Source organism: Falco punctatus, assembly GCF_963210335.1.
Source record: "Falco punctatus genome assembly, chromosome: 1".
Classification (NCBI taxonomy): Eukaryota; Metazoa; Chordata; class Aves; order Falconiformes; family Falconidae; genus Falco; species Falco punctatus.
In genome coordinates, this window is record NC_137580.1 from 17,022,501 (window position 1) to 17,049,612 (window position 27,112).

The 27,112-nt window shown below is 41.5% G+C and overlaps 2 protein-coding genes across 11 annotated transcripts in view; one reads left to right on the top strand and one right to left on the bottom strand.

The window, feature by feature from the left end:
* The window catches only part of LOC308054921 (glycerol-3-phosphate acyltransferase 3-like), a 31,597-nt gene extending 7,267 nt beyond the window's left edge, over positions 1-24,330 (bottom strand). Inside the window, exons 1-6 of one of the 9 annotated variants that reach the window (XM_080368384.1) lie at positions 23,701-24,330; positions 21,516-21,653; positions 10,768-19,455; positions 3,772-3,844; positions 1,923-2,193; positions 55-129 (exon numbers count right to left, since the gene is read on the bottom strand). In XM_080368384.1, coding sequence (XP_080224510.1) covers positions 55-129; positions 1,923-2,193; positions 3,772-3,844; positions 10,768-10,923 — 575 coding nt within the window. In that variant the 5' untranslated portion in view covers positions 10,924-19,455; positions 21,516-21,653; positions 23,701-24,330. Of the gene's footprint in view, positions 1-54; positions 130-1,922; positions 2,194-3,771; positions 3,845-10,767; positions 19,682-21,515; positions 21,938-23,700 lie in introns of those variants that run through there. The other 8 variants (XM_080368377.1, XM_080368381.1, XM_080368380.1 and 5 more) reach the window with 8 other exon arrangements.
* On the top strand, positions 19,675-26,953 carry ABRAXAS1 (abraxas 1, BRCA1 A complex subunit). Of its 2 annotated transcripts, XM_080369255.1 has the most exons (9): positions 19,681-19,869; positions 20,519-20,609; positions 21,945-21,981; positions 23,606-23,672; positions 24,337-24,530; positions 25,181-25,300; positions 25,619-25,703; positions 26,176-26,284; positions 26,421-26,953. In XM_080369255.1, exons 1-9 carry the CDS (start codon positions 19,783-19,785, stop codon positions 26,840-26,842), a joined length of 1,212 nt encoding a protein of 403 aa, XP_080225381.1. In that variant the 5' UTR covers positions 19,681-19,782; the 3' UTR covers positions 26,843-26,953. The 2 variants fall into 2 exon arrangements, with proteins under 2 accessions (XP_080225382.1, XP_080225381.1); XM_080369256.1 differs by lacking the exon at positions 25,181-25,300 and having other exon boundaries at positions 19,675-19,869.
* Positions 26,954-27,112: the final 159 nt, after the last annotated feature.

Below are 27,112 nucleotides of genomic sequence, written 5' to 3' on the forward strand. Positions count from 1 at the left end.
ATCCTTAAAAAAAAAAAATAAAAAAAAAATGCGGAGACCTCAGCAAGCACTTACCTGCCATTCGGAAACCGTCCTACTACCGTAGTGACTAAGACCAGCAAGAGAATGCTGAAAACAGACAAGCAGATGCTACAAAGCAAACAATCAAAATTAAATGCTAAGAAGCAAAACTGGGAAAGCAACCAAGAAAAGGTTTTATTTAACCCTTTGATCCATTTCAAAATTCATCCCTCCACTATTAATAGCATCTAACTAGCAATACAAACCAGTTAAGGCCAACCGGATAATATGAGCACGTTTCCACTCAATCCTGCTGTATTAACTTATATATTGTGGCTACAAAGGCCAATGATATCCTGGGGTGGGGCATGAGGAGGAGCGTGGCCAGCAGGCGCAGGGAGGTGACCCTGCCCCTCGGCTCTGCCCTGGGGAGGCCGCCCCGGGAGTGCTGTGACCCGCGCTGGCCTCCCCAGTTCCAGAGACAGGGAGCTGCTGGGGAGGGCCCAGCGGAGGGCTACAAAGATGATGAGGGGCTGGAGTATCTCCTTGACAAGGAAAGGCTGAGAGAGCTGGGCCTGTTTAGCCTGGAGAAGAGAACACTGAGAGCGGATCTTATCAATGACTACAAATATCTTAAGGGCGAGTGTCAAGAATATGGGGCCAGGCTCTTTTCAGTGGTGCCCTGTGACAGGACGAGGGGCAACAGGCACAAACTGCAATGCAGAGGGTTCCATCTGAATATGAGGAAGAACTTCTTTATCTGAGGGTGGCAGAGCACTGGAGCAGGCTGCCCAGAGAGGCTGTAGGGTCTCCTTCTCTGGAGACATTCAAAACCCATCTGGATGTGATTCTGTGCAACTGCTCTAGGTGAGCCTGCTTTAGCAGGGGGTTGGACTAGATGGCTTCCAGCAGTCCCTTCCAACCCTGACCATTCTGTGATTCTGTGAAACCTGCATTGAATACAAAACCTTGTGCTGCCTGGAGTCTATCTTCCAAAAACCACTACACTCTGATCTGAAGCTATCATATGGTAAAGAAACGATCACGTTGGAAAAGAACGGCAAGTAGGCTAGTGTTCTTTAATGCAGATGACATTTTTCAATGCCAAAAGGGACTTGTCATTTCATTTTTAATAACCTATCCAGAAATTTCAATATGTACTTCCACCCCAAGCTGTAAGCTACTATATAATCATGAAAATTAAATGTTATTGGTTACTAATGGCTGAGCAAGACCAATATTGAAGCTATTTGTACACGAATGTTGTATTCTTAAGCTCCATATCTAAGTTTACACACAGGCACATGTGCTCTACTATGTGATTGACTGTATGAAATCCCTGTATGTGCTGCAGCTATGTTTTAAATATACTGTCCTCCCATCAAAGGAACAAGAAAATTTAAAAGCTCCTGCTCTTTACAAGAATACATGAATATTTGTAACTGTTTCGTCAATATGATAAAGGCTGGTTTTGCTTAATAGAAAATTTTAAAAGTTTGGAAACATAATACATTCCAAGTAGATGTCTCTCTTTCCCATCCATCCCTGTGCTCCCTCAACACTGGCTTTGCTTCAAATCCCAAGTGTTCAGCATACAGTTTCCCTGTCTCTTAGGCAGGTAGGGCCTGATCCTTTCACTTGAAAAAATCGTTACTTTACATAGCAAAAAAATCTTCAGATAGTTTCTGTAAAGTTTTGCTGGATTTTAAAAACAAATTAATTACTAATAAAACATACAGAACTTGAGAAATGTACAGCTTCAGCACATTTTTTTCTTTTAGCAATATTTAAGTTTCAATGACATCTTGGAAAACAAAGTAATGCTAGGTTCTCCTTTCTGCACTAGTCAACAGCATATAATTTCACATTTTTTATAAGTAGTAACACAAAAACCAGATCCCAACAAGTTACACCTGGCTTACCGGAAAGGCACCAGAAGACAATACCGAATTAGGATCCCAACGACCCACACAATGGTCAGTTGCCAGCTGACATGGTGTAAGTCAGCGTTGGTTCTGCTGAGGAGATTCCAGGACACCAGCTCCTCAGAGGAGAACCGTTGGGTGACTTCATCTTCTGCAACTGCCTCACACCCCTTCTTTGAGAAGTACATAACATCAGCAAGGTTGAAGCATCCTTGGCAGTGGCCAGCAATTGCCTCTTCCATGGAGGCTTCCTCTCTCTGAACAATCCCTGCAGGAGGAAACGAGTCTTCCTTCCACACAATGGAATGGACAGTACGGATTCCAAAACGAGCAAAATACACATGCCTTTTAGAAATAGCTCTCCTCCTACTCCAAGCACCATAATTGCATTGTTATGCCTCATTTACATACTGGCTTTTAATTCCACAAGTTACTTGTCTAATGCTATGCCATATAACACCACTCAATGGTTGAGGAAAGGAGAAAAGCATTCAGAGAAAGCTGCAAATAAAACCTTGAGCACAACACCTACTTCATTGTCATTTAGCAAACAACATATGTATACACACCCAGAAATGCCAATAGTGCACTGCTAAGATTGCAGACCCCTCCTGGTCCTTTGACTCAAATTCAGGCAGTGTTTCTACAGTTGTTCTTGCTGCTGTTGATTAGTTTTACTTTTTCCTAGCAATAGCAAACATCTTTCTCTGGTATTTTTTCTCAGAGCCTTCTCTCCTCACACATCCCTTCTCCTTTAGGAGTCACTTCGCTACCAAGAAACTTCAAGAAATGTCTAGATTTGTCCACTGAGATACACCTAGTGTAACACAGTAGTGTTGTGCAGGAAGAATGACAACACATTCATGCTCCATATCTCTAAAATTACACCTCATAGGCCAGCCACACAGCAAGTCTCAGTGATGTTTGCTGTGGCCACTCTGAGACCAGATTCTTACCTAGCTGGTTACAGTGACTAAAAATTGTATTGACTCATACCAGCTAACACCTGGGGGTTTTGTTTGCCTTTTTTTGGGGGGGTGGGGTGGTGTAACTGGAGGACATTAGATATGCATTATACAAAATACATCTAATTTGCCTTAATCAACATGCTACCTTCTGATCAAAATCACAAAACCTTCCTCCAGCTTCAGTGTTCAGACAATCATCAGACCTGAAATTCTGACAAACCAGTCTACATGACTAGTGACTGAAAATGGCACTACAAGTAAAAGGATTATTACGAGAACTTAATCCAGTCCCCTTTGGTCAAAGAAGAAAGGAAAAATAGTTGGGAAGAGAAAAAAAAATAAATTGGTCTTTCAGATTTTAACCCCATGCTTAGAGAAGAATGCAAATTGTAACTGTGATCTGTGGGACAGTGTAGCTTCTTTACTTGAGAGACCCTGGCTTTTTGCATGCTAGGAGTTACAAGAAGCAAGAGAGAATCCATACAGAGGAATGTCAAGGGCAAAGAATACTCTGTTCTCCTAATCTCTTAAAGAGAGAGGTGATGAAGTCAGAAAGTACAAAATACTCATGAAAACAGGGACAGCTTCCCAAATGCTTATCGGCAATGTCCTTCTATACCCACACTGTCTTAACATCTTTTATTTAGAAGACTCCATTGTTCACTGATTGTCTTGCTTATAACATACTTAAGGTCTCTTTGTAGTTTGTAACCTCAGCAGTTATTTGCACATCAAAGTCCATTTTGGCCATTCCAGTTTTCTTACTTAACATCAAATGCAATTTATGTTTCTGCTTACTCTTTTCTAGGTAAGATATTAAAATAGTTGCCTTTTTACAAGACAAATAGTGCTGTGTCACCTTCATTCAGAGATCTTACCAGTGGAGATTAAATTTTCAAGTGCCAGCGCCTTCTGCTTTTTTACTCCCTCCTCAATCTGCAGGGTGGCCCACTGTTCCCAAAACAAGAAAAGTAGATGTTGATGGTTTTCATTTCATCATTTCCAGGCATCCTGTAATTACCTTAGGTGAATTGTCTGAACCTCTCTTATTGAAGCCAGGTCTTAGATTTTCATTTTTCAAATTCAGCCTGAAGGCTGTCCTGCACACCTCCTTGTTTCATTTGTTACATAGATTACCTTTGAGCCAAACAATTTTTCCTGAAAATGACAAAACTTCTTTTCAGGACACAGGCAGTTGTTTTTTCCCTGGGGTCCCACAAATTACTGTACTACCTAAGAGACTCTATGAGGTCCACGGGTCCAAAACCCTCTCTTCCCCAGTTAGTTTCAGGCAATAGAATGATGCAAAATACTATCGCTGACATTAGAGACACGCTGGAAAAATAGATCTAAAAATGGATTTTCAGAATAAAAGACATTACCACAGTTTTAGGGCATTCATGCAGTTTCTCTTAATAGAAAACAGAGGAGGGATCATTTCATATCCATAGTATTTCTGTAGTAGTAGCTCTGGTAATGAGCTCTCACCCTTCCCCATCTTCACCTTTCTGAACTAAACCAAGTTTCTCCTCCCTGCACACAGCAGCATAAGACTTCTCCATTAGGCATATTGGTATATTTGATTTTGCTAATTTTTGAAGTTTTCATAGTTTTGAATGTTTCCATCATACACATATAGACATACAAATAGTAGCTCTCATGGGTACTAGATCCTCCCATATTTACATCAAGATATCTGCCCTAACAAAGGACACAGGACACTTGTGTGTAAGCTCTTCTCATTATTAAGGTATCAATGACCCGCTCAGGTTATGTCCTCACCTGCTATTAAGGTTTTCCCACCTACAACAGATAAGGACAAACTCTTGCTAAACAGTTTATTCCCCTCTTACTGACATACGCAGCGATTGAAGTCACCATGAAGCATGATCTCAAAATAGTCTTTACCACATTACAATGTGTTGCATGTGCCAACATCACCAACTAGCTTTTTTGCCATCCTTAAGTTCTCTACCTCATCCTTACATTCTCTACCATCTCCTTCTGTAACTATTGAAGTTTAAGTCAGTAACAAAAAAGGGACACTTTAGCTCAGCATAGTTAGGATATTTTAGTTACTGTTAGTTGACTTTTTCTGCTGGCCATCTGAAAAGAAGAGAGAAAGCAGAACAGGCAGTGATGCTGTATTTTAAACTCCATGCAAACCATCTGTTATAACACCATAAAAAAACAAACCCAATCAAACAAACAAACCAAAACAAACAACAACAACAACAAACAACAAACCAAAAAAACCCACCAAAATCCCAGACCTTCAACTTGTCTATACTTCCCAATCATTCCCTAAGAAAGATAAACTGCTACATCATCCGTCTCGATCTTTTACAACACATAAAGAGTTACTCAGAACTGGGGAGACAGGGGATGTCATGAGAACAGCAGCCCACACACTGAGAAATGAAAGAATATATGGCATAGGAACAAGGGTATCGCAGACGAGAGTAATGGCAGACATGTCAGACTTAATCACTTCATAATGCACTGCTGGTCTTCACCCCTTCGCAAATATCCTTTAGAATAGTTACAGGGCATGAGGGAGGAAAAAAATAAAAATCCCCTAGTTCAGCAAACAAAGCCTCACTCCCTGCTTTCATGTCTCCTGTCTACCATCCTGATCTTGCCCATCTCAGTCCTCCTACATGAACAGGCACCTGCCAGCTAGCAAGCACTGCCAGAAACGAGCTTGCTGATACTATCGCGGAGGATCTGGAACACATCGAGGAGGCTGGCTTCTGAAGCACAGGTAGGAAAAGGGGGATAATCACTGACCAAGCTGACTCACAATATATGTTAACTAATTCAAATGAGCAAGACAAGTCAAAACCAACAAAAAAATTATAAAGTTTACTAGTGAAGTATAAAGTCCTGCTTATAGCACAGTGTAACGGTGGGACAAAATACAAGAACTGGGGAATATCGTATGAATGTGTTGGGCAGAGTAGGTTATGGACTTCATTGTCCAGTACATATTGCCAGAGATCATCAGAAATTGAAGCAGTTACACAAAAATATGGATGAAAATCATCACAGGACACAAAACTCTCCTAACTTTCTAATTGGCATGGGAGGCTAAAGCAAGCATCTGGGAGGGTATTCCTGGCAATGTGGCATACGAGCACCCAGCTCTTAGGCTTTTCATCAAGCAACGGAATTGATGCCTGCCAAAACCAGGCTCTGTCTGGGTGAAAGTCTGGACTGACCCAGCAGAGTAGCTTTTATGCTGTTCTGCATTCAGTGGCATCTGTATCTTTGATTTGTTTTCAAAAAGGCTTTGTGATTGCCTTTGTTTTGCACAGTATTGAGACAGAGCTGTCATGCTGGTCTTTGTTGCAAAACAGTAATGAAAGCATGTTTTAAATACCTTACAAAAACATGGATGTTGCAACAAACACAGAATTTAAGTGTTAAATGGAGCAACTTAATTTCTAAGTTTGCTGACCAAATGAGAACGCGGGTGCTGTACTTGTCTTCCTCCCATTTCTGAAGTGGACACAACATGTCCAAACATCCAGCAGGTGATCCCAGCTGGAATACTGAAGACTTGACAGCTTAACTCCAACAACCCATTTGTTTGAGGATTCCTCTAATTACATTCTGAACAAAATAAGGGTACCTAATACTTCTTTTATTAATTACTTTCTTCATAGTACATGACATGAAGAGCTATACAATATGGAATGTTCATTTTAAAAAAAAAAATCTCACTTCTTGTGTTCTTTCCTCTTAAGCACATTTTGGTGTGTTGTTTGGTACCCCGTTTTTCCATACTGTAATAATTTGGTTTTGCCTCTCTTCCTCTACATTCCCATAGTTTATGGCCTCTTCTCCTATGTTCTCAGGAAAGCTTTTTCTAATCACTCGTTACATTGGGTTTTTTCAATCCTTTTCTTGACTTTGCCCCAAGGCCTTTGTCACGCGTGAGAACAATTACTCTGTGTAAAGTCTCTACATACAATTACAAAGAGAAGGTCAATAGTTTTTTTACTGCAAGCTAAAATTATCATCTAAGATCAAGCACTTAGGACCTTTTCATCCAACAGCCCTTTCTGTCTGGCCTCATTTCCGCTTCCACTTCCCAGACAAGAACCCAGATCAAATGAACTGTGTATTACATTGCATGTCTGAGAGGATGTGCAAGCAGCAACTTGTCTGTAATCAGATGGCAAAAAGCACTCACAAATCTCCTGGATGCTCTACTGAAGGCAGATGAAATGCGTTGAGAAGGGTTCCAAACATTTGTTTGGGATAAAAGCACAAGTATCAGTTCTTTGTTTTTTGATGCAGTGGCTAGCTCAGGATAACCATGTACTCCAAAGCACGCCAACGAGCTGCTTCTACTAGCTTACGTGGCTGCAACACCTGGTACTCCAGTGGGAGTTCACAGCATACCAGCTACCTCAATGTACAAGGGAGCTATCAATTCAAAGAATATCCACAATTATTAGATGGCTGATATCTTCCCTACATGTGAGTATTTCTCAAGAAACAATACACCAATTTTATACAGGAGCTCAGATCACAACATTCCACAAGATTCTTGGCAAATGGAGCTACAGCAGTTTAACATATTTATTTGACTCTCCACAGGACTGTGAGAGTATGATGTAGATTTCATTTTAGCAAATGCATTTTTTTTTGCAGCTGCAAAGCTAAAAAGCTAGAATAATGTCCCTAGCATAGCTTTGCTAGTATCATCACTTCCACCAAACCCTGTTACAGACAAGCAAATACAAAGCTTAGAAAAAAGACATTATTTCACAAATAAAAGCTTACAGGCATATTGGAAACCAACCAAATTTATCCTTAAAATATTTCCCAAAATTATAAAGATGAACTGATGGTAGTAATAATAATTATGGGCTAATAGTTATGCAACTGAGAAATTACCGTCTTGGAGATCTTTTATTATCATACTATCCACATCCTCAAAAAACAAAAGCACCCAAATACACCAAAACAAAAAAACCCAAAACACAGAACCAAAAACCCCACAAGCAATCACCCCCAAAAATTTCAAACCTTGAATCTTGCTTTTGTGAAAAGGTTTGTTTTGTTTCTGAAAAATTAGTATCTAGATTTCTCGATGGAGAAGCAGCAAAGGGTACAAATTAATTCCATACATACAATACATCTTACCCATTTGTTCAAGTCACTGTTCACACTGATAAAACACTTCAGTGAAGTCAGGAAATCAAAATTACTTATCTCATCATATGCCACCATTACTCACTGCTTAGTAATAGATCTGCAAATTTGGGCTTTATCCTAAAATACCTAGAGGTCCCATCAAATTCAGTAAGGGCTACCAGAGATGCTTTCTTTGAAAACACAATCTTGAAAAAAAATATCTTGTGCCTTTAAAGTCCTTGATTTCAGTCTCCACTCTTTTTCTCCAACTGACAAACATGGAAGAAAATAAAACACATTTTCCCTTCGCCTCCCAATTTGCATAGTCAATTACAGCTGTAAGAAGCAAATACGAACCATTCTCAGGTGAGCAGTTTTCTGTTAATTTCGCCGGTCTACCTAACAAACTAAATCAAATGCAACACAATAGAAAATCCAGTTACAGTGCTCAAGTTTGGATTTTTGGTGAAACATCAACAAGTTGTTTGGTACTTCCTAGAGCACTGATATTCCTGTAATACAGTCAGTAGTGTGCTAATACATGGCTAAGCATCTTCTTTCAGCATTTTCAGCTTAGCTATTTGGTAAGGCATCCTATTTCACCATTCAGGCTAACAACAGGAATCAAGGATGGTCTTTGCGCATTACCCAGTTAGCAAGATCTCAGGTAGATAATGTCACAGCTAGAAACAAGTTGACACTTCACTAGGTTATCAATGTCAAGTTGTTCTTCTCTTGAACAAAGGGCATGTATAAGCCTGTTTTAAAGCTAACTGTATCCCAAGCAGCAATTTCAGCCATGTTCCGGTGAACCAGCCCCAGGACTCCAAGATTAGGCCCAGCACTTGCATGCACAAGCTCTAACTCAGCATTTCTCAGCCCTACCCTTACTTGCAAAGAGCCACATGGGCCAAAGCACGAGCAAAAGGGACCTAACACATTCCCTCCGTTCCCTCTCTCTCCCATTTCCCACCAAGATAGCTCTTAGTACTCATTTTTTGTCACTATGAGACACATTTGAACAATACTTCAAAGGAAACAGTGGAAACTAATTGTAAGATTAAAACAGAGGAAACTGCTTTTTTGCCCCCAGGACAGTTACGGAACAACTTTCAACTAAAGAACAAAACAAGCCAGCCTGACCTGCTGTATATGGAGCTGTGCTCTTCCTGTTATTAGTTGCTATAGTAATGGGGAACTAGGCATAAAAGGCTGTATCTGATCAAGTAACAATTAACTTAATTACTTCTATTTTGATAAATGAATCTTCCACATTGTGAATACGAAATTATCATGCTCATAACCGGTTACGAAAACTGTGGACAGAAAAACATTTAACGTGCTTTTCCAAAAAGAAGTGCCTTCCTATATAAAACACCTACTGAGTGGGTCAAACATCCTTCAAAGTTGGGAAATGCACAGGGGAAAAGATACAGAAATTATTTTAATGTCTGCCAACTGCAGCAGCAAAGCTGTCCAAAGACCTCCTCATGTTTGTGTTTGACATGAGTGTGCCTGATGAAATCAATTCCAAGTGCCACAAGCCTCTGACTCAGGATATCAGTAAGAACTTAATTAGCATACTACTGCCTGATTTAAAAATAAGTATCACATAAAAGCCCATATTAGATATAGCCACTGCAGGCAGTCATTTCACATTGACATCAGTATCTGAAAAAAAAAGTAACCCCTGAAGTTTGCAGTCACGTGCACTATGCTAAATGATGTTCATACAGCTGAAGACAGCCCCTGCCCAAGAGCTCTTAGTGAGTGCGAGAGAGAAAGAGCAAATTACGAAACAGAAATAGCAAAGAGGGTCATGATATTAACAGTATTACATTATTGCAAACATATTCTACTACACAAATAGATGGTTCTAACAACTTAATAATAGTAATAATACCAGTAATAAGGTTTCTGCCACAAGAAGAAAGTATATTCATGCAGAACAGGTTTATGCCAGAAAGACAAAGTTAATCTACCGGAAAATGGAAATGTTTCACTGTTCAATATGATGAATTCACAGCACCTACTTTTGGCCACTGATGGATATGAAAAGTCAGACTTGAAAAATTAAATGCAATTGTGGCTTATTAAAAGCCTCTGAAAACTTATATCGGCAGAATCACGATTTTAGCCAAGACCTGTTCATCTCTAAAAAAATTATACTTTTAGAAGGTTACATGGATTCCTCAAGTCTCATACAGCAGAAATTATGACTGCTGCCTCCCCCAGATGTATAACTGGAAGAAGCAAACACACAGTCAGTATTCTTACCTAGAACAGCGCTCATCAATACCATGTAATTAAAATAATCCAAATAAACCCACAGAAACTTATGTACATCTAAAACACACATACTTGTTACTTACCAACTCCCACGAACTACTGCATCTTTTTATTTATATTTGACTTGTCCTGAGTATAGCATGAAGTATTCTAACCAGCTTGAACTAGAAGCTACGTAACACGGAATCTCTAACCCAAGAAAACCTCAAACTGGTACCAGATTATAAGATTATAACCCAGAACATAACTAGGTATCATTAAAGACACCATTCAAAAGAACTACCAAAAAAAGTTCAAGCTGCAGACAACAAACCCAAGTTAATGGAATTCTTTCTGCTGACTTCAACGGCATCTCTACCAAATGTACGGATTTTTATTTTTTTATTAAACATGTTTTGTAGTAAACATGTACCTCTTTAACCCAACTCCCAACTTACCTCTAACATTTTAATTACAATTTTCACATATAAATGAGAAATCCCCAATGACACTCGAAACACCGAAGGCAACAAAACTAACACCACAAACAAAATCATCCAGATAGACAAAATCTTGCCCTCTGCAAGGCCATGACCTTCTCTATTTTCTTCCATGCTTGCTCCTTCAAAATGGCAACCCTCTGCTTCTCTGAGAATACATGCTCATCTGTAGTGGAGAATCCAGCAAGCTTTAAGAGACAGAGGCAAATAAGAATTGCACATCCTGAGAGCCAAAGCTTTCTCTAGGAGAAGGCTGCTGCCCTCTGAAGCCTGACACCACCAATGCTCTCAATGATAATGTAATTTCTACCTCTTGTCCCGCCCAAATTCCACCCACTTCCTTTTAATTGATAAGCATTTACTCACCAAATATAATACAGGGGAGAAGAAAGAAAAAATGTAAGTAATAATATATGTTAGGTAATAAAATGCTGACAATTAGGAAACTTGTTAATGTGTCAACTAATTTTCAAAAGGTGTCTCGCCGATAAATTACAATACAGAACCACAAAGGTGTGGTTTGCAGACTGCCAAACATTTTCTGTTCTAAAACTCATTTAATACACATGAAGCACTTCTCCAACTGGCATTTGCTCTAATTAGTGACTTATTTAGTCAGGCTTTCTACTTCATGATCTAATGACTGCCTCATTTTGGTATTTGACTAAAGGAACCAAACTGAAGCTTGTGATAAAAGTCAAGTGTTTTTATTTTACTTTATATTTCAATAACACCTGTGAAATGGAGATGCAAATTTCAGCAGGCAGGAACTGACAGTCTGATAAAACCTGCTCCCTCCACTGCTCTACAAGAAATTACCCAAACCGTGTTACAGGGTTACAAAATGTACTGTGATGAAGTAACAAGTCATCTGCCTCTGTATTTATTCAACTACAGAATTTAAATACAATAGATAAGCAGTTTTCTCCCTCTGTCCTATCAAATACCAACCATATAGTTCAGTCTCTTTCACTGCCCCCTCTCCTGCCTCTGTATGCATCACAGAAGAAACAAAGGTAACTGAATCTCTAGAACCTAAGAAGAGCCTACCAGCTGCTCATACAACCTTATCACAGAATAAATTAACTAACCTTGGTGAAACGAGGGTCTAGGGGCATAACTTCCAAGACAGTGATATGCTGGTCCATAACAGATCTTTCCTTTGCACATGCTTATTATCAGCATGTTTGTCTAAAGCTGGGGCTATTCTTTTCAAAATACACCCATTCCCATGTACCTTTGGTTTGTGTGGTACAGCAGCCTCGGTACAGACAAACTGGCTTCCTTAGAAATTAAAGTAGACCCAAAGATCTCTGCAGAAAGTGCACCCAATACACACCAGTCAGTAACAGCAGCACAGGTATCAGTGGGCTACACCACACCAAGTCCTCTAGTTTATACCATGCACCCAGGCACCAACAAGCAGGTTCCTGACATGTTTACAAGCTCACGTGACACCATGGCATGCTTCTTGTGCCATATAATGAGTCATATAGCTTTGCACCTTCAGATTTGCTGCCGAATGCCATCCCTCAGATCTTTGTAACTACATCGCATCTTCAGCCATCTGCCTGCTTTACCTTCTTTCCCCCTGCTGACCTCTTTTGGAGCCTTCTGTATCTTCTACAAAACCTCACTGGTTTGTTTTTTAATATTTCTGCCTATCCATTGCTTTCTTTCACTGGCAACCTCAAGCCCCACACTCTCCCACTTACACTGCTGCTGCCAGGCACATCATTACCCACGATTTCTGATGCACCTCACCAAGACTCTAGTTCTAGGCTTCTTTAGGAACAACGTTTCATTATTTGTAAAACAGCTTTGCTCAGCCATTTCTGTTTAGCTGCCATTCCCTACATTCTCATTTGTGGTCTCTTCCTCAAGTGGCTTGCACTGCTAACACACATTCCTGAGGGTGGCATATGGTAGAGAGCTGGATGAGCGGGGGTTGATCCTGTGGCACAACACAGCACATCTCCAAATAGCTACCTTCAGCCTTGGCACAGGCGATCAGTATGCATGTCGTCTGGGTGCTAAAAACTTTGTGGGCGGGAGGGTGGAGGTAGTTTCTGGGACCTAATTTGAGGCTGGAAAGGTGGGTGAAATGAAGTATTGATAGTACACCAGGAATTAACAGGAAGGTGTGGTGACTGTCTTAATGGAATGTCTTAGCAATAAGCCTAGGCACACAAAAGAGGGACCTTCTTAAAAGGATAGAGGGAAATACAGAGTTCCCTGCCTTGGGGGGAGGAAGGTTTCCCCTTCTGGATGAGGAAGAATTGTTTTCCATCCTGCAAGACTGTATCATTTGCACTGTCTATCTAACCCTTACAAAGTCATATTCCCCGCTACACCAGTAGCACAGACACCGTAATTCTTCCCTGCCGCCTTCTAAAAAACCAGTAAGCAAGCCAACTCCTCCCATGAGCACCCATCCATCATGCTGAAGGATGGGACTGCAGCCCTTTGTCAGTTACATATTTCCCTGGCAAACCACTCAGTCCAAGTCATACGACATTTTCTGGGGGCTACTGAGACAACTATCACAGGCATACCCAAAAAAAAAGCAGAACAGGTTCGGAGGGGGAACAAATAAAACAGAGAGGCTTTAGCAATCTATTGCTTTTCACCCAACATGTCACATTTGCCACATTTGCCACAATTACTACACCCATTCTACTCAGTGTGTTCCTGGACATGCAGCACTGCAACAACGCACTGCAGTGAAAGCATCACCTTGAGTTCCTGGGCCAGCCTGGGAGGCCCAGCCCCTTGCAGGTCTGTGAAAGGGGAGGCTATAGGGATGGCGTTCCCACATAGTGAAATATGAAGAGTTGCTAGCAGCCTCTTTACTGAGGTAGCCAAACTATCTAGCCCAAAGGTACTACAAGATTTAGAATGCCAGGTCTCTTCTGATCTTTACTTTATCCACTTTGTACCTCCTGAAATCATGCAAAATTTCAGTGTTCTTACTGTTCTGTTGCAAACCTTTAATGTCACATGGTTGGGGCCACACACAACCAAAACAACAAAGCAAAAACAAACAGCAAAACCACCCAAACTGGGAATGACACAGAAATCACAAAGATTCCAATCAATTCTACATCTGCCTATTAACAGTACAGAACAAAAAACCTAATGCAATGGAAAACTGTCCCAAAAAGCACTAAAGAATGAGCTTGAGTACTGGAACTGGTCCAATCATGAACAAGTTCAGTCATGGTTAATTTTCTATCAAAAGTGGCTGGCAAAGCTTCTAAAGCATCTTTCTGCTCTTGGGAGCATGAGCATGGAAACAACTGAGACATGGTCAAAGCAGGTCTACTTAACTGCAAAGCACTCAGGATTGCTATAGAATAAACCTGGACTTGAACTGTATCTCTGTATAAAGGTGATGCACCCGCTTGTGAAGTGAAAAAAAAAGGAAATTCTTTATTTCTCCAGACAATTCATATCACAGCTTCCTATTTCCAGCCAGAAAGCTGGCATAGCTTATTACGCTGCTATTGCAATCATTGAGGGGTTTTATTATTTCAAAAGAACAACTGCAGTGTATGTTTGTCAAATTCCAGTGTAAATAGACATGCATCCAACACTACGAGCTGAATAACTACCATTCGTGATGGGGCTACAGAAAATTCCTCAGCATTAGGACTTTCTTTATTAAATTAATATTAATTAATTAAGAAATATTAGGTTTTTTAAAAATTAGCTCTGCCATCCGCTGACTTAACAGACCTTCTGCATGTCGTTCCTCTGCCCATCTTGTGTTTATCCATTTTACCAACAGCCAGCTGGCTGAAATCATGTCCGTTTTGAGGCTGGAAGAGATACTTTATCCAGAAGTGTGAAGGTATTGCAAATAATTTAAATACACATGCAGCAGCAGAATGTAGCTTCACTCATTTGTAAGGTCCAGTAAATAACAGCTGATTAATTTATACCAAATAACTACAATCACTTCTTTATGAAGAAGTACCCTATATGTCAGAAGAAGCAGCAAGATGATGCATAAAACTTCTGTTCATTTGGAAGAATGAAATCCAACTTAGAAGAAAGGGATGCTGGTAACACAGGAGGAATTGAAGAGCAAAGCTCCATTTAATTTAATGAATCCCAAATTTACACCTGCAAGCATAAGAAATTCACTTGAAACAATGAAGATATTCCTGGTCTCCTAATGAAATGAGAAGGAGATAAAAATGGGTGTCAGCTGCCTGCTCTTGGCTCTCCATCCTTGAGGTCATTCTGTTAATTTCTTATTATTAGGCAATGTTTTGCAATTGTCTGAGGGAACCAGAATTATGACCAATTTATTTTTTTCACTGCAAAGAGAAGCACTGACCTCTGCCTATCTGTAGTGCCTTACACGGAAAAGTTAAATCATGCATAAACTGCCTTTTCCTGCATAGGAGTGGCTATACAGCAGTCATCTTTCAAGCAGGTGTATATACACTGTGAACAGATAAAAACTGCAATAGGATATAGCTTTCAAAGAGCACCACTATGGTTTTGCCTTCTGTTTGGTATGTTACCTACTGTGGACACAGACTAGAAAGAACACTCAGCATGGCCTATAAAGCGAAGGAATCACAGTCACAGAAATTTTGGGAACCGCTCTTTCCAGATATGTCTCCTTCCTGTCCAATACTAAGTATTCCAGTGACTCCAAAGGATGCCTGGAAGGATGTCATCATAGAGGAGAGTCTGCAGCCAATACTGGCCTGCTTTTCTTATTAACACTTTTCGTACCAGACTACCAGAACGTTGTATGTCCCTAGCAGATACTATTCCAAAAGAGCACTGACATACCAACTTCAGTCAGGTGGTGCTTCAGATGTTGGAAGCAATACATTCCCTACAGGTTAACAAAGAGGTATTTCTACCTGAGGCAAATGACAATAGTCTCCATGACTATCAATCGTGGTCAATCTTCCATCCATTTATCTTCTTTTTTAGACTAACTATACAGGGTATATTGTTTACTTGTTTTGAGCTGCAACATGATCAAAAGTTGCTTACAGCAAGAAGTATACACCCTAGCTGTTGTCATTAGGCACATAAAGGTGTTACTGTTGCTAAAATTGTTCCTCTGACTCCAGTTGTAGGGCTCCTTAGTATTTCTATACAAGTTTTGCCATGCTACAAAGACAGCATAGCAGACTGAACTACTCAGAAAAGCCCTGTAAGTCAATGACACAAAAGTCAAGAGAGCAAATCCGGGCTGGTTTCCCAGCATCTCTTAACAGCCAGGGGTAACAGGATTATGTTCTGCAAGGTAAGTTTTTCAAACAGGACCAACTTGAGCATTCTGCACTTGAGAAATTCTGATGTGTGTACTCATACGTGAAAACTACTGAGAAGACCTCTTTTTCAATTAAAATTTACCAACTATAACGACAAAAAAAAGGTCCTTTTGGTTTTTGCTTGTATCTTCTCAATGTTTCAACCTCACATTCAGCAAACTCCTCACCTGATTACTACTTGAGGGTGAAATAATCTCTGGTAGTTTTGTTTTCATTTTTATCAAGACGGAGGTTCACACTTCACTTCTGAAAAATCCTCCAAAAGGCCAGAATAATTTTATCGATCACCTATTGCATGGTAAGCACTGTCAGATGCAATATTTTTTTATGGAAACCACACTGTCTTCACATACTAAAGTGCAAATATCCATTCCTCTGCATTCATACTCTAACTGATCTATGTCTTCTGCTCTTCAGGTCTGCACAGATCCTGTCTATGCCACTAAACAGATCTTGTTTTATATCTGGCTGCGGTAAGATTGTGCTATTTACAGTTTATCTTTGGCCATCAACAGCTGAGTTATGAAAACATTGAAGAAGTATGTTTAAGTATTGTATCACTCATTACGATGACTGTAACACATTTAGCTCTGACCACACAGCACTATTGTTTCCACACCAGATAAATGCAACAATTACAGAACCTTATTTATCATGTCCTGTAGCTTACAAAGGGCTTGTGGTTTTGTATCACAAAAGCGGGAAGCCCACTACATATTCTGACTGCATTTGTTTGCCTCAGCAATGTACAGATACCCATCAGACTTGTAGGTGTCCTGGTTTCAGCTGGGATGGAGTTAATTTTCTTCTTAGAAGCTGTGCAATGCTGTGTTTTGAATTTGGTGTGAGAACAGCATTGATATCACAGTGATGGTTTTGGTTGTTGCTAGATAATGTTTATACTAAGTCAAGGGCTTCTCAGTTTCTCGGGCCCTGCCAGCAAGGGGGCTGGAAGAGCACAAGAAATTGGGAGGGGACACAGTCAGGACAGCTGGCCCGAACCAGCTAAAGGGGTATTCCATACCATGGGACATCATGCTGAGTGTATATAAGCTGGGGGAAGAAGAAAGAGGCCGAAGGGGGGAATTTGGCATTATAGCATTTGTCTTCCCAAGTAACCATTACACATGATGGAGTCCTGCTTTCCTAGAGGAGGCCTGCCAATGGGAAGTGGTGAATTAATTCCTTGTTTTGCTTTGCTTGCACACATGGCTTTTGCTTTACCTGTTAAACTGTCTTTGTATCAGCCCATGAGTTTTCTCATTGTTAGTTACTCTTCCGATCCGATCCTCCATCCCACTGTGGCAGGAGGAGCAGCTGCATAGTGCTTGGTTGCCGGCCAGGGTTAAAGCACGACAGTATTGGGCATTACATGACCAGCAACACACATCTCACATATTGTCAATATAACTCTTGTATATGGATGGTGTATCATCAATGCTGAATGCAATAAAATTCTTTGTCAATGCCCAAAATTTATTGCCTTGATTAAATGCATAAAATTTTCTCACAGTTCTGACTTAGGAGTGACTGCAATTACAGCACAGGGTTCTTTGGGGCAATTTCTGAAAGATGTCAGCATTCATGTCTGCTTTCATCATTTTCTCCACAAATGGCTATGGAAGCTGGTAATATCCATCTGTTCTTGCTGCCTCCACCATGGCAATGCGCTCCATAATGGAGTCATCTGTTGTAATGTATCACTTCAGTTGTGTTGTACTTACTACCCATTCATTTAGTAACACATGGCCTGCATTGCAAGAAATGCATACTAGCTCTTACCCATTAATCTTGTTAGTCATTCCGTATCATCTGGAGACTCGTCACCCCCTTATTCAGTGACCTAGATCATTTATGAGCATGCTGATCATGCTGAGATATGAAAGTCTTAGCTGGTCCCTCTCTCCACTGTGACAACAGATAAGCATCACAACCATTTTCATCTTCTAAATACTGGCACCCGTCACATGTATTTTAACTAATACTTAAGGAATTTTATTTAAATGTAAAAATGCCAGAACTAACCACTCTCCTTCTAAATCCTGCCAGCAAGTTTTACGGGAAAAGAAATTGCACTAAAAAGATTGATTTTATATGCAACCTGGAAATACATGCATGAGACGCCAAAACCATGGAAGTACCTCTTCTTGAAAGACCACAGGAACATAAATCCTATTTCGAGAGTCAGAAATGAATGACTAAGGCTAAGAATATGCTTACCTATAGCTCTGGTGAGGGATGAAATCAAACATTCGCTCTCCTGAAGCGAAGGGGAAAAATTCCTGTGGTCTTTAGATGGGACCTCTGGTCATGTTTCGAAGAATGCTGTCATTTTTAACTCTCCCTTCCTGAAATTTTTTTCTAGACCTTTCTTCTGGCTGACATGATCAGGAACACCTGCTAGAATGTAAAAAAACATGTTACTACAAATATTGAAAAGAAGGAAAATGTGACTACTGAAAAAAGACAAAACATGCATTCTGCAAACTCAGTGCGTGTCTCAGGAAGAAGTGGTACCATTTACTGCTGTCAAATCATTGTTTGGCATTATCATTTTATTACTTCATTATTACAATTTATTAGGTTATTAACTCAGAAGATTCTCATCACAATCTTAAACAGTACAGTGCATCTCCAGGCACACAGCTGCATGTCCTGTCTCAAAAGGTACAACCTTGTTATAGAAAGGAGCTCAGCCAACGCCATGCCTTATCACGTCCTCCCCCTCCTTCACTGACCTTGGTGTCTGCAGAAATGTTGCTCTCACATAGTTTCTCTCCTCTCTCCTGCTGGTGCATTTTTTTCCCCCTTTCTTAATATGCTATCACAGAGGCACTACCACTGCCACTGATGGGTTGGCCTTGCCCAGCGGTGGGGCCACCTTGGAGCCGGCTGGCTTGGGCTCCATCAGACATGGGGGAAGCTTCTCACAGAAGCCACCCCTGTAGCCCCCCACCACTACCAACAACTTGTCACTACAACATTGCAGGCTGGCATGACACAATCCTCCTGCTCTGATGACAGAAATACAGCTTGCTTTACCCACACTCCCAGCTGGATGATGCTGGCCAGGCAGCTCTGTTTAAATGCTGGTTTGATGCTTTACTAAAGCTCTCAGTATACATCAACAAGGCGCGTCTACAAGGGCTGATCCCAGCCTTCGGCCTGGAGCTCCGCATGGAGCTCGCAGGCAGGGACTGGCTGCTATCGCTAGGGCCAGACAACCCACCTCACCCTCAGGAACAGCCCCCGCTGCCTCACCTGCCGCCCATCCCTCCAGAAGCCACCCACGAGCCACAGGGGACCCGAGCCGCCTTCTTAAATCGCAGCACTCTGTCACCTTGAAGGGTAAAACCGAAATAGGTATTCAGAGTTCAGAATTACGCTATCTGAGGCCAGCCAAAGGGCTGGTTTTGCAGCGAGCGTCGCCGGGCGGGAGGCGGGAAGAGGCTGTGAGAGGCCTGAGGCGAGCGCCGGGGCGAGGGCAGGCGGCTGAGGAGAACCCGCGGCTCGGGCCCGGGCCAGGCCGCCGCCAGAGCCCCGCACGCCGCCGCCGTCCCCCCCCCGCCGCTCCCGGGGATCGGATGTGCCCGCCCGGGCCCTGCCCTGCCACGGGCGGCCGCTGGGGGCTCCCGCCGCCGCGGCGCGGCCCGCCATTGTCGGGGGCATGGAGGGCGAGAGCACGTCTGCTCTGCTCTCGGGCTTCGTCTTCGGCGCCCTCGCCTTCCAGCACCTCAGCACCGACTCGGACACGGTGGGTGCGGCGGGCCCCGCCGCCGGAGGGGCGGCAGAGGCACGGCGGGCGGGGGGAGCGGAGGGAGGGTCGGCCGCTGGTGCGGGGGCAGCCCGCCGCCGGGCCTCCCACGGCCCCGCCGTGAGGGAGGGTTGCCGCCCGCCGCAGGCCCGCCCCGACCCGGCCGTTGAGGAGGGCCCGGGGCCGTGCCAGGGCAGGGTTGGCAGCGCCCATCCCTCGCCGCTGTAGCGGCGGCTGCTGCCCGTGCTGGTAATGGCAGGAGGGCCGAGGGGGGTCTCGAAACGCTGAGATGCGGGCCTGGTGCGGCGGCCTGGGTGCCGGGGCTGGCGGGAAGGCTGCCCGGGCCTGCGGGCCTCGGGGGCGGGCACCGGCTGTGCCGCCGCAGGCTGCTCACCTGTGAATGAAAACACCAGGAATGGAACAGCCGAGTACACATTCCAACCTTTTTTTTCCCCTTAAATACAGGCAGGTACTGAAAAATGAGTGAGGACCTATTCTGTTAAAAAAAAAAAACAACCAACCCACGTTCATTTTGACAGCATTTTCCCCCTCCTGAATACATTTACACTGGTAACAGAGAGAAAGTCCTGTTCAATGCTACTGGTAATGCAAATGTGTTTGTGGTTTTTTTTTGTCTCCCTCTATAAAGGAAGGTTTTCTCCTTGGAGATGTGAAAGGTGAAGCCAAGAACAGCATTACTGACTCACAGCTGGATGATGTTGAAGTTGTTTATACCATTGGTTAGTCTGTCCGCATTTTTTTAATACCAATCTTGGTTTCAGGCAATACATGACTGCTTACAGTTTCGATGAGGGCAGTCAGCACCTTACAGCAAGATCAAAGCTGCTACATCCTGGGATCCATGTTGACATAAAACAAACATGGAAAAGTTATTTTATAACAATTGATTAAAAAAATTACAATTTTACTGTAGAAAATATAATAATTTAACAGAAACAGTAGCTCTTAGTTCCTTGAATAGCTCCTCTTTGCCAAACATCTTGTCACAATAAAGTTAACTTAGGGTTTAGAATCCTTATTTGTCTTGGCCATGTTATAAACTCTCCTGGGTTTCAGTTGCCCTGGAAAAATTTGGCTTATTTCAGTGAAGCAAACTGTAATGTGTTAGCATCCATTACCTGCATATAAAATACTGTGTGTGAAGGCTGCAAACTGTTTATATATTTCATTGAACAGGTGCCAAATGTGTTTTTCTTTATAGTCTTCACGAGATTCGATTGCATGGGCATTTTCTACTAGCTCTTAACAAAAACATATGTATATGCGCCCACATATTCAACTCCATTTATTTAAAATGCAGTTACACAAAAAGAGAACAAGGTTATACAGTATGGGCCTTCTTTCCAATCTTCCTGAAAATATGGTAGGGAGAACCTGTATGCCTTTTTCTAGTTCTGCTCTAGGATACAATTAAGGTGAACGCTTTCCTCCACTGAGTGCCACAGATGAACTAAAAATGTGGGGAGTTTTTTGTGGTGGCATTGATCAAGTCACCCAATCACCACTTTCTTGTAGGCAGAGTTAGTTCCTCCAAAGCTTGGGGTTTTTTTTAGTTTACTTGTGAAAATGAAAGTAATGGAGACTTTAGGTAAAAAAAGGATTTAGATTGCCATTTGATCACCTACCATTTTTTTTCTGGTAGTCAGTCTTCCAGTTATCATTTGCCCTATGGGTTTCTGTTCTCCAGCTTCATCCTCCTAACAGCATTCATGCCTTGCTGCAGAGCAACTCAAGTGAAATCTTTCATGTTACATACTGCGGTTCTAAACAGAAGGAAGGGAAAAATAAGTGCCCAAATTGATTTTTCACTTGACAAAACATTAAAAATACAGTTTATGTAAGTGGTTCATTCCCTTTACTTTTGAAAAATGTATTAGAATCCTTTTAAAAAATACTTCCTTTCTTAAGCATATTTAATTAGATGTTAATGCATTTGATCTTAAGAAATTACATAGAATTCTTTCTTGGTGCTTCTATCAGATTAATTCTGATCATAGCCTATAGCATACATCTTGAACTGATGAACCCAGAGTAATATTACCGTCTCTTTCCAGATATACAGAAGCACATTCCATGCTACCAGTTGTTCAGGTAAGAATCTTAATCTTAAGTAAAGGGATACGAAAAAGTTAAAATTCACCCTAACTTGAACCCTTCAGGACCTAAACTTGTATTACATTACTGAGAAAACAACCCAGCTGTAACTACAGTACCCACGTCAACCTCTTGGAATTAAGATGCAAAATGCCTTATGTTATTTCCATGTTGGTTCTGCATGTCTTTTTTTGGTGTTTATCTATACATATAGAAATAGAGGTATAGCATGTTGCAACTTCTGGTGAGTTATACCATATGAACTACAGAATATTGTCAACCTACTGAAAAAAACCCACTGCTTTTCTAAAAGCATACATTCCAACCCTGCTCCCTCAAATAAAAAAAAAAAATTAAAAAAAAGAGAGAGAAAGGTAGCATCAGCCATAGACTTGTCAATGGGTCAAGAAAAAGAAACACTTGTTAGCCCCACAGTAGCAGTAGTTTCAAGGACTAATATAGTTCCCTCATAGATGGGAACACAGCTGTGCAGGTTTACAACCCTGTAAGGGGAGAATCAGCACGATTTCCTTCTCAAATCCTCCTGAAAACTAATGAACCCAGATATTACTATAAAGGAATTTTGTATCAAATTGACCACATCTTACCATTTCATAGCTGAGAGAACATAGATGCTACCTTTAACTTGTGCCCCAGTAGCACTTGATGCCAGAACAGCATCTGGGCTGTACGAGACCCCCTGCATAGCTATTTGAGTAATGAAATTAACTGCACTGTCCCAGCAGAGAAGCTGTGTCAGCATATCTTTATGCTTACCAGGGGGCAAAAAAAGCTATTAAAGTGAGATGATTGCCACACTGCTAGGGAGTACTTATTTCTAACGTAGCATTTTAGGTTTTAACAACAAGAAGTGCTGGGTCCTGGGCTTGGGTCACAACAACCCCACGCAATGCTCCAGGCTTGGGGCAGAGTGGTTGGAAAGCTGCTTGGTGGAAAGGGCCTGGGGGTGCTGGTTGACAGCCAGCTGGGCATGAGCCAGCACCGTGCCCAGGTGGCCAGGAGGGCCAGCAGCATCCCGGCTTGTGTCAGCAACAGCGTGGCCAGCGGGACCAGGGCAGTGACCGTCCCCCTGCACTGGGCACTGGTGAGGCCGCCCCTGGAATCCTGTGTTCAGGTTTGGGCCCCTCGCTGCAAGAGGGACACTGAGGGGCTGGAGCGTGGGCAGCAGGGCTGGGGAAGGGTCTAGAGAACAAGTTTTACAAAGAGTGATTGAGGGAACTGGACTTGTTTAGCTTGGAGAAAAGGGAGGCTTAGGAAAGACCTTATCATTCTACAACTGCCTGAAGGGAGGTTTTAGACAGGTGGGTGTCAAGGGCAAGAGGAAACAGCCTCAAGTTACACCAGGTGAGGTTTAGATTGGATATTGTGAAAAAATTCCTCACTGTAAGGGCGGTCAGGCATTGGAACAGGCTGTCCAGGGAAGTGGTGGAATCACTGTCCCTGGAGGCGTTTAAAAAACATGTAGATGTGGTGCTTAGGGACACGGTTTCGTGATGGACTTGGCAGTCCTGGGTTAATGGTTGAACCTAATGATTTTAAAGGTCTTTTTCCACCCTAAATGATCATATTTTTTCTTCTAATTGCCCTAATTTTCTTCTAGCTTTTATAATTCTGCAGGAGAACTGAATGAAGTTGCCTTGAAGAAAATACTATCAGGCTGTAAGAAGGTATTTTATTTTCAAACCTAAATCTTACCAAGGAGCTCACTCAAATTTTGAGGGCTGTTTTGGATACCTCTTGTACCAAGCTTTTTTTTCTTTTTTAAAACTTGCATGTTGTCCCTCACTGCTGGTCAAGGCACCTGCATCATCTTTTCCCCCTGAAAGATGAGTTTAGGTTATTTTTTACTAGGGTTTGCCTACATATATGTCACAACTTCATTTCTTTCTTATTAATTTCTCAAGTGAACAGTTTGAATATCCCAAAGGAATTCTACCAATTTCTACCTTGAGATCAGTTGAGGTCAGCTCATTCAAGCAGTTAAGCACCACTTGACCAAAAAAATGCATCTTCTCCAAAGAACAAAGTTTCACAAAGGGAAAGTAGAAGCTGGAAAGAGACCAACAGCAAAATAGCACAACAAAGTTTTCAGCTTGAGAACAAACTCAGAAAACAGGCCAGTTCAACATGTGGTTTTGAAAGAAAGAAGCTGTCACACTGGAATTAGGCTTTGATGTTCTAAGGGTTTCAACTTAACTACCTGCTTGAATATGTACTTATCACCAAAGAATTCAGATTTGTGACTTTGTACTGAATCATCTTAATTTGCTTCAATGTGACACCAGGGACAACATGATTCAACAGTAATAATAAATTTTCTTTTGCCTGCAGAGTGTAATAGGATGGTACAAATTCAGACGTAACACAGACCAGACCATGACATTCCGGGAAAGACTTCTTCATAAGAATTTACAGTCACACCTGTCAAATCAGGGTCTTGTATTCCTTTTATTAACCTCTAGCGTGATGACAGAAAGCTTCTCTACTTACAGACTGGAACATGCTTTACATCGGCCACAAGAAGGGTAATTTGTTTTTTCTCTAGTTTTAATAAAGCAGTAGCATAGCATGTACTATAATTTGGAACAGGTGGGTTTTTCTTTGTTGTAACTGAATTAGTTAAGACTGTTTTATTTTATCCTTGAAACTTACACAGTAAGTAAGATTACTCCTTATATTGCTACAGCCCAGCTGAAACCTTACCTGGAGTTCTGTTCAGGGATTTGCCTTTATAACTGTCTGTAGTGCCAGTGTCAACATGCAGACACTATTAGTTCATCTGTGCACATAGACCATTCTTGGTAAGTTTGGGTTTGTGTATAGGACTTCAACTACACATGGTGTTCACCTTCACCTATCATTGAAATATTTAAATTGGTGGTAACCTCCAGTTATCTTCAGAGACATGCTGCCCATAAGCTAGGCTTGACAAGCAAGTATTGCATTATTGCATGACTTGTACTCAGAAATGGGGGGAAGAAAAACAGCTCAAGACTCTTGTTGCTCTTGCAGTTTTCCTTTAGCCGTAAGTAGTCATCTGTGTGTGATACAATACATCCAAGCAAGAACTATACTGTCAACTTTCATCTGGAATGCTTAATGGTCAAGAACCTTTAACTATCAGAGAGGCCTTTGGGTGTTAAAAAGTCATGTTTTCATACTCCTGCTTTTTAAGTCTTTTCCAGAAAGTTCCTCTGGTGGTTACCAACTTGGGTATGGCAGAACAGCAAGGTTACAGAACAGTGTCTGGTTCCTGTGTATCTTCCGGGTTTGTCAGAGCAGTAAGACAACACAGGTACAATATATGCCACATTTACTGTTAGCTGTAGCTTTCAGTTAAGTATAGTTATCTTTAAAAAAGTTTTTTTAAATGCTTTTGCAAATGCTACAGCCGTACCCTGCTCGCTTGTTGACCAGTTTCCTCCAATTATTTACCTTTCCAAGCTACTTGGAAATTAGTCCAGGCCCATACTTAGCCACGAGGGCAGCTGTTTGTCTCAACACAGGCACCTAGTGTTGAAGCTCAAAATGCTTCTTTATTCATTATAGCTCCTACTAAGCAAGCACTGGAATCATTAACTTGCAATTATACAGTCATACTCTTGGTCCACAGGTCACAGTTCTTTTATGAAGATGGATCCTTAGAAGAGGTTCATAAGATAAATGAGATGTATGCCACCTTGCAGGAGGAACTGAAGGTAAGTCGGGCATGCCTGCCGATACAGTTACAATTACAGATTTCAGCAGTACTACAGAACAAAGTCAAGCAAAAGGTACACCATCTTGCACCACATGAGAAACAAAGCTGTGTCTTGGAAAAGCATGTTGAAAGATCAGCGAGTTCAACTTACTATTAGTAGCCATACACTAAGTTCACAAAGTTGAAGCCTTGAGTTTCCATTTGATCAGAAGTACACTAATAAATCCTCAAGTCCACTAATAATTTCTCACAAGAAGATTATTTTGAAGGAGTACTATCTGTAGTTTGTTAGATCTCCTTTGCTTAGTTTGGAACAAATAAAATGTCTTGCACCTCATTCAGCACAAGGTTCAACACAACACTACTTTGTATCCAGCTTGAAGTCATGAGTACCTTTAGGGATTTTGCAACAAGGTTAAAGTCACTTCCATGAATACTGTTAATTCCATCAAATGCTCTTTTCCTTGCAGAAAATATGCTCTACAGTAGAAGTCAGTGAACGATCTGTAGAGAAACTCTTAGCAGAGGTGAGCCAATTAAAAGAAGAAATAAAGCGGAAAAAGCAACAGAGTTGTTCAGGTAAGTGAAATAAATGTAATGCAAATCTTAGTGAGACTTCCAAAGTTGTTTCAACTTGCGGCAGCCAAAACAATTGTGTTAGAAGTGTGCAGAAGGGACTGCAATTCTCACGCTGCTTTTTTTTTTTTTTTTTCAGAAGACAGAGATGACCCAGGAGAGCCAAAGGAGAATGTTCTCCTTTGTCAGGCACTGCAAACATTTTTCCCTAATTCTGGATTTCAGACATGTATTGTTTCCTTCAAAGGCCAACAGATATCCAAGAACTGCTGTAACATTGACCATAATATTAATGTCATAGACAAACTGACTCTTATGGTAGAGGAAAGAGACTTCACTGAAGCTGAAACAAGACACCTAACCAAGCGTAAGGTCAGAGGGACCATAACAGGATCAAAGTCATTCAAGAAATCCAGATCACTGCACCTTCACCAAAAATTACTTCAAGACCAAGAGGACAGTGACCAGGAAAGGAAGTTTATGCTGATGAGCACTGAAACAGACGAGGACATCTTTGAAAAGGGAGACACAAATGAAATCTCACTCTCTCCTACTTTTTGATCTGTTAATGATTTGTCCAGATGACTTTGCACCAAAAGCTACTGCCAGCATATTCAAGTGACATATCATTTTATAGCAGGAATGAAAATAACAGTGCATTTCTGCAAAACATACAGGTGGTTTGTTGTTTTTTTTTTTCCAGTGCACAAATCCTGCCTGGCATAGAGACAAATTGGATGACATTCCTTCATCTTGCCTTCCAGAGTTAGATCTGTGTATTCTCTCTCAGGGTTTGAAGATTGCACTAGCAGCATGTTAGCAGTCATAACT

Coding starts and splice junctions, on each gene's coding strand:
- ABRAXAS1 (XM_080369255.1), top strand. CDS start 19,783: ATGGAGGGCGAGAGCACGTCTGCTCTGCTCTCGGGCTTCGTCTTCGGC. Junction 20,610..21,944: donor TGAAGTTGTTTATACCATTG/GTTAGTCTGTCC, acceptor GTCTCTTTCCAG/ATATACAGAAGCACATTCCA. Junction 25,704..26,175: donor CCTTGCAGGAGGAACTGAAG/GTAAGTCGGGCA, acceptor TTTTCCTTGCAG/AAAATATGCTCTACAGTAGA.